This window comes from Pyricularia pennisetigena, chromosome 1 (assembly GCF_004337985.1).
Source record: "Pyricularia pennisetigena strain Br36 chromosome 1, whole genome shotgun sequence".
NCBI classification, from domain to species: Eukaryota; Fungi; Ascomycota; class Sordariomycetes; order Magnaporthales; family Pyriculariaceae; genus Pyricularia; species Pyricularia pennisetigena.
The window spans coordinates 4,483,554-4,490,636 of record NC_043740.1 but is presented as its reverse complement, the minus strand read 5'-3'; the positions used below and the strand labels follow the sequence as shown (position 1 = coordinate 4,490,636).

General features: G+C 53.0%; 3 protein-coding genes across 3 annotated transcripts in view; 2 read left to right on the top strand and 1 right to left on the bottom strand.

Moving 5' to 3' along the window:
- Positions 1-480, top strand: part of PpBr36_07831 (uncharacterized protein) — a gene marked incomplete at both ends in the record, with an annotated part of 5,454 nt that extends 4,974 nt beyond the window's left edge. Inside the window, one exon of the mRNA XM_029894965.1 lies at positions 81-480. Coding sequence (XP_029748603.1) covers positions 81-480 — 400 coding nt within the window. The remainder of the gene's footprint in view (positions 1-80) is intronic.
- A 1,975-nt stretch (positions 481-2,455) lies between these two features.
- PpBr36_07830 (uncharacterized protein) lies at positions 2,456-4,314 on the top strand (the record flags this gene model as incomplete). The annotated part of the gene is made up of 2 exons (XM_029894964.1): positions 2,456-3,813; positions 3,906-4,314. 2 exons carry the CDS (start codon positions 2,456-2,458, stop codon positions 4,312-4,314), a joined length of 1,767 nt encoding a protein of 588 aa, XP_029748599.1.
- Positions 4,315-4,608: 294 nt separating this feature from the next.
- On the bottom strand, positions 4,609-5,456 carry PpBr36_07829 (uncharacterized protein; the record flags this gene model as incomplete). Its single annotated transcript, XM_029894963.1, has 3 exons — positions 4,609-4,629; positions 4,734-4,868; positions 4,959-5,456. 3 exons carry the CDS (start codon positions 5,454-5,456, stop codon positions 4,609-4,611), a joined length of 654 nt encoding a protein of 217 aa, XP_029748911.1.
- Between the last annotated feature and the right edge of the window lie 1,627 nt (positions 5,457-7,083).

Here is a 7,083-nt window from a genome sequence, read left to right as displayed (position 1 = left end):
AAAAAAAAAAAAAAAAACCCCACGCCAAAATCAAAAGTCGAGGGAGCCAAAGGTCTAGCCTGGAGCTATCTGGAATGCAGCCTGGGCATAATCTGCGCGTCGGTGCCCAGCCTGGCCCCGCTGCTCAACTGGTTCGAGCACCGACGGCGGCGGCTCAGCGACCCGGAGCGCCGCGCCGCGGCCGCCAACAAGCCGCGGACGAGGGAGGAGCAGTCGGGCGGCCGGCCGCGCCGCGACGCGCTGGACGACGTCACGTACGGGGGCGACACGTTTGTCGACTCGCGGGAGGAGAAAGACGAGCACTACGAGGGCGGCAGCGACGCCGCCGACGGGGAGGCCAAGGTCCACGCCCTGGAGAGGGTTGCGCCGGTCGATTCGGCGAGCAGCGCCGAGTCGGTCCGCCATGGGGCGCGCGGGAGGACCAGTGCCGGCGGGCTGCCGGATGGGGGTCTGTCGCCGCCGCCACCGGGTGGGAACTGAATGCGGGATGGACGATGGGGTTTTTATGCGTTGGGTGTGTGGCTTTGGGACAACGGGTCCAAGGGCAAGAAGAAAAGAAAATCATTATGGCAAGTGAGGGTTGCATTGGGAGCAGTCCTCGAGGCCGTGAAAAAGAGAATAAAAACAAAATGCCCCTTGACTGATGAAAAAAGTACACGGCACTTTCCATGGAGACAATGACTGAACCGGCACCGAATATAAATACACGAGGGCTCGGGCAATGAATACAATAACGAAAAGTATACGATTCGCTCGCGTGGGATTTAGCTCGAATTACACAGGGAATGATTTGGTATGAATAGAAAAACACCGAGGGCTCTAGTACATGCAGGAGCTGATTTGAAACAGCAAAAGAAAAAGAAAACTAGAAATATTAAATATACATCGTTTTCTAAGCTGTCTTTTGTGCGTCGAAGCGACTGACATTTGGTGACTCGATACTGGGCATTTTGTCCCGATCACGGCTCGTGATACAAAATAGTTTACTATATATGGTGAACTTGAGCAGCAAAAAAAAAAAAAGCAAGAATGATTGATAAAATCCGTCCTGCTCAAAAAAGAAAAAAAAGTTTAATCTCGCCAAGGTCGTCCACAAAGCTTCTTATCAACTCAATTCTGCAACCCAAGCTTTCCATCTGGCCATCACTCGCTTAAATGGTGCATTGCCACGAGGAATCAAGCCATGGGCTGATACCGGTCGAGCCGAAGAGCTATGCAAGCGAGCCAATAAGCCAAGGAAAAGAATCCTCCGCATTAGTCTTTGCACAAGGCGTGCGTCTGGGCACGCAAACACATGGCATAATTCAAGGGTGCTCTTAGCAACACGTCCCATTTAGACTCGCCTCGGTCTATGTCAGCGTCGGAATGATTTGATGAACAGCTACACGCATCACATCACGTCTCTGATGATATGGTCTTGCGGTATTTGCTAGGATGCGAATGTAATGATTGGCCAAACTGAACACAAAAACTGGACACAAACCTGAACACCAGACTGAACGCCAAAACTTCCTAAAGAAAATCCCAAGCGTCGTTGGTGTCACCTGTTGAAGATAATCTGACACCTAGGCTGCGCTTAGACGCCATTTCTAGTGTCGTTTTCATGGCTCACAATCCGGGTACAAATTTCTTTTCTCCAACGAGACAAACCACGGTAAAGTCGGAGAGAATAACAGTAAAAAAAAAAGAATTCACCTGGATTCAGACCAGATTACCAGCTGAAGAAGAAATAAAACCTGCCAGAATCCATCGCTTGTAGCTTGCTGAACCAAGTCCAAGACTAATAGGCTACGACTCCGCCAAGGCCCGATATAAGATTCGAATCCAGTTCAGTTCAGCCCATGACGCTAGGGTGGCTGGAGGCGTAGGGCCCGTCAGTGGCCGTTGGCGCCAGTCTCCAGCGCCGTCCAACTTTCTGGTGAGATTCTTTCCCCCCTTTTTTTTCTTTTCTTTTCTCTCTCTGTGCCTTGTGAGGCCCCCCAGAAGGCCTCCCTGCATATCTGATGCTGGGCAAACAAAAGTTGACAAACCCCTTCCTACGCAGTGACTGGCGCCATCGTATTTTTTTGGGTGTCCGTCCCCCCCTTGGCTGTTGTCTGGTCTAGGGTCTATGATTTCGGTAGGTCGCCGTCGTCGGCCGAAACCGACTTACAAGTCTTGGCATATTGGGTAAATCTTTAGCTTTTTTTTTTCTTTTCTTTTTCTGCAAAGGGCGGCATGGGAGGAAATATGTATATATATCTCTCGGGATGTGCGCCACTTTGTCCGTTGGTTGAAGAAAGACAACAACCATCCTTCCCTGGCAAGGTCTTCCTTCCATTACACTCCTTGGTTCTGACAATACCAGAACATAGATACACTCTTTTGATACTATTAACAATAAAAAATCTCACCATCACTTTCCTTTACAAGAGATTTTTTTTGTTTTTTGAAAACCAAAAAAAAAAAAAAAAAAATGGTTCGCATCATCCTCCCCTCGGCGCTCTTCATGGCCGGCCTCGCGGCGGCCGCCATCTCGGTAGACGGCAGTTGCGGCGGCACGCTGGGCAACACGTGCCAGGACAGCGCGTTCGGCAACTGCTGCTCGGCCTACGGCTACTGCGGCAGCACGGCCATCTTCTGCGGCGCGGGCTGCAACCCGGCCTTTGGCACGTGCGACGCCGGCCAGGCCGACACGACCAACGTCTCCCAGGACGGCAGCTGCGGCAACGTCGGCGGCAAGACGTGCCGCGGCAGCGTCTTTGGCGGCTGCTGCTCCGCCCACGGCTGGTGCGGCAGCTCCGACGCCTTCTGCGGCCCCGGCTGCCAGGACGCCTTTGGCTCCTGCAACGCCCCCTCCGCCACCGCCGCCAACGTCTCCCAGGACGGCGGCTGCGGCAAGGACCACGGCGACCAGACCTGTGCGGGCAGCCCGTTTGGTAGCTGCTGCAGCGCGTATGGGTACTGTGGAAGCGGTGCTGATTACTGCGGTCAGGGCTGCGATGCTGCCTTTGGTACTTGCAGCGGTGCTTCGTCTGCTTCGTCTGCTTCGTCTGCCTCGTCGACCCAGTCGTCGACTCAGTCATCGACTCAGTCGTCGACTCAGTCATCGACTCAGTCATCGACCCAGCAGTCCACATCGCCTTCATCAACCCAATCGTCAACGTCGACTTTTGCTTCTTCGCAATCGACTTTGTCGTCCGTCTCGGCCGATTCCGCCACGAGTGTGACCTCGACCTCGACTTCGACCTCGACTTTCGCTTCTTCGCAATCGACTTTGTCATCTGCTTCGGCTGATGCCACCACGGATGCCACTTCAACCTCAGCCTCGACCTCTACCTCGGTTGATGCCACTACTGATGCGACGTCAAGCTCGACCTCGACATCCGCCTCTGCCTCGGCTGACGCCACCACGGATGTGGACTCGACTTCGACATCTGCTTCAGCTACCTCTGCTACTCCTTCGTCTTCATCCTCGTCGTCCTCTTCCACCGTCGCGACACAGCAGACCACGTTGAGAACCAGCACCGTCACCCCTACCACCTCCTCCAGCAGGTCAAGCACTAGCACTTCGTCCAGCTCGAGGACCAGCAGTAGCAGCAGCAGCAGTAGCAGCAGCAGCAGCAGCACTACTTCCAGGGCGTCCACCTCGTCTACTTCCACGTCCAGGACTTCTTCATCCACTTCTTCCTCCAGGACTTCCACAAGCTCTACCAGTACCACCTCGACCACCTCGACCACCTCGGCAGCGCCTTCGTCGACCGTCAAGGTCAGCACCGACGGGAAATGCGGCAGCACCAACGGTGGAACAACCTGCCCTGGATCTCAGTGCTGGTAAGTTCTCTCTCTTTTTTCTTTCTTTTTTGTTTCTTGTCCCCTCCTTAGTACCGTCCTCCACTAACACCCTCTCGTCGAAAACCCAACAGCTCCCAGAACGGCTTCTGCGGCACCAGCGATTCCTTCTGCGGGTTCGGGTGCCAGTCGGCGTTCGGCACGTGCGCGACCTGCCCGGGCCCCGTGTGCAGCAGCACGCTCAGCAAGGCGCCGACGTGCAACGGCGACAACGGCAAGTGCTGGGTGCAGAACGGCAAGAAGTTCTACGTCGACTGCGGCGGCAAGTCGGCGACGGGCGACGTCGTCGGGTCCGACGCCAAGGCCACCACGCTCGACGCCTGCATCGTCGCCTGCTCAAAGAACGATAGGTGCGTCGCCGCGAGCCTGTCCACCGCCGCCGGCCAGACCAACTGCCAGCTGCTCGGCTCCTACAACGGCAGGAGCACCAGCTCCGGCGCCGTCGGGCAGCTGGCTTATGTCAAGCCTAGCACTTGCAAGTAGATGTGGGAAAAAAAAAAAAATGGCGGGGAAGAGACGGGCATGGATAGAAGGGTAGCTTTTTGGTTGATGCTTGGCTTGTGGACTGCTGAGGGGTGGAGTTTTGTTGGTGTGAACTTGTTTAGTTGGGCTTTGCACTTGGTTGGATATTATCCATTCCTGTGTTTTACAACAAGAAACAAAAAAAAAAAAAAGGGTCATGTAAAGGCTGACTCCTGAATCGCCATTTCTACACTAGAGATATGTGCCCGATACTCTACATCAAGCCAACGTAATATAATAATAGCTGACAGCAAACTATTGACATCCCTTGACAGCCTGCAGTTTTTGCCATTCGTTGTTAGTACAAATACGCCACACAAACAAGTGTTCAACAGAGGCAGGGGAGAAAAAAAAAACCACAGGGTCAGCAATATACTCACATCTTTTGCGTTTTGCTCATTGACCTTGATTCCATCCTCAAACTCCTTCTTCAGCTTGGTCAATGTCGCCAAATCCTGCGAATTGCCCTGGAGGCCCTTTGCCTGCTCAAGCTCCGTCTTTTGCGCCTCGGCGACCTGTTTCGGTTTGCAAGACAAATCGTCAGTTAGCGATTCTCTTTTTTTTTGTTGTTTGTGTCTAAACAGAAAGACTTTTTTTTTTTTTACCTTTGCAAGCCCGGCAATGGCAGCGTTGCCCTTGGGAGCAATCTTTTGGTTCTCCTCGCGCAGCTTGATGCCGTCGTTGACGTGGCCCAGCAGCACCTCCTTGGCCTTTTGGAACTCGCCCGCGTCGACCTTGTTCTTGCCCACAATCTCCCGGATTTCGTTGGCCGACGCCAGCTCGCCCTTTTGCGCCTCGATGTTCTTTTCGATGCCCGCTTGGAGCTTCTTGGCCGCCGCGCAGTCCTTGCCGTTACCGTTTCCGTTGCCGTTGCCGTTGCCCTTGTTACCGCCCCCATTACCCTTGCCCTTGTTGTTGCCGCCGCCCTTGCCCTTATTCTTACCCCCGTTGTTCTGCGGCTGGGGGTTCGGCGACCGAGCAGAGAGGCCAGCGCCGGGACGAGGAAAGTCCCTGGTTTCCAGGGCGGTGCCGCCGGGGATGGTGAGTGCGTCAACGGCGGTCGAGGCCGCTGCGAGGAGCATGAGGATGGACTTGATCTGCATTTTTCTGTTTTTTTTTTTTTTTTTTTTCTTCCTTTTTGTGGATAAACCAGATAGCTAAATAATATAACTTGAATTAAGTGAAAAAGGAGTGACAAGAAGTTTAATGACTTTTGAAAGCAACCAGGCTTGGTAGTGGATCACGGATCCGTAAAGGGAAAGTATAGAAGAATGAAAGAAAGTCACTACACTTCAAAGGGACCAGTGAGAATGAAGACTGGAATGCCAAGTCTCCCAAGCCGGGAGGGATCGCGACCTTATTATATGGGCTCGCCATCGTGCAGAGATCCGAGCCTCGTACTCCGTCTGACGATTCAGCGTCCCCGAGACAAGAAACCCCCCCGGGGTCACCTACCTACCTTTCCTTGTCCTCACCTTTGCTGCTGCCCATTAGACAGGTAACAAAGGGTGGCCGACGTGACGACGCCGGCAGACTTCTCCGCGGGCTTCCATATCTCTCCCCGCCAAGGGGTGCACCCTGGTCCCATGGTTTCTTTTCTAGTTCCAGCGTGCGACGTTGTTGCCGCCCTGCTCCAGACGTTGAAGCCGGCGGCCCTCCATCTGAGCCGGGGGGAGGGGCGGGGGCGCCATCGACTCTTGTTTGGTCGCAAATGATGCCAGCCAAAGAACCTCCCGCAACGAAAGCTGGGATGACAGCACCAGAGGGAACGATGGGTTTCTTTACATGGTACACATGTGACGAGCATAGTTGTACAGTACAACCTGTGACAAACACGAGCAGGGATGGTCCATATCGACCATCAAGATAGGTGAGGTGCCTCTGGGCGGGGGCGGTGGGCAACAAGATTGACCTCTTTTAGGAAATATTCTCTACTCGTGTTGCTTTACTGGCGAAAAAAGAAGGAGTGCCCAAGCAAGTCATGTCTTCTTCGTCTCCGCTACTCCAGGAATAGCCCCAGACAAGACTTGTAGTAAAGTCTATTCCGGATAAGCATTCAGGCCGGAACGCCTTGAAATAACTCGTCGGGGATGTTGACGCTTTGCAGTCTCTTCTGGACCTCGTTCGAGATCTGCCTCCCCGAAAGAGACTCTCGTGTCATTTTCGCTGCCCCTGCAGACCAAGTCATGATCGACAGCTCGTAGCGGCGTCAGCATATATGAGCTGTCACTGCAAAACTGGCTCAAGCATGGTCGTCACCGTGTCAAGCAGGAATCAAAAATAGACGGAAAATGAAAGAGAAAAATAACGCTAGGATAACAGCCAAACCCAAAAAGAACAAAAAAAAAAGAAGAAAAAGCAAAATACTCGCAGCAAAACTTGAACCACCCCCAAAACCTCTCATGATTTTGGTCGCGAGTCAGCCGCGACTTTCAAATCATCGGTTCCGGATTTCCTGGCCTTTTTGAGGCTTTTCAAAACAAGTTGCTGACAATTCTTTTTTTTTTCTCTCTCTCTTTCGCACTACTTGTTATTTTCCGGAATGGAAAGCGACCAAAGACAAGGAAAATGTTACTCCATATAAAACCCCAAGCCCGCCTGCATGGTTCGACTCTTGCCCCAAACCTTCATATATTTGCTACAAAGAAACGCAACGAAAAGAGAAAAAAAAAAACTTTCCACCCGAACAGGTACGGAGGCGCATGCTGTGAAGGAACAAGAGACGACAGA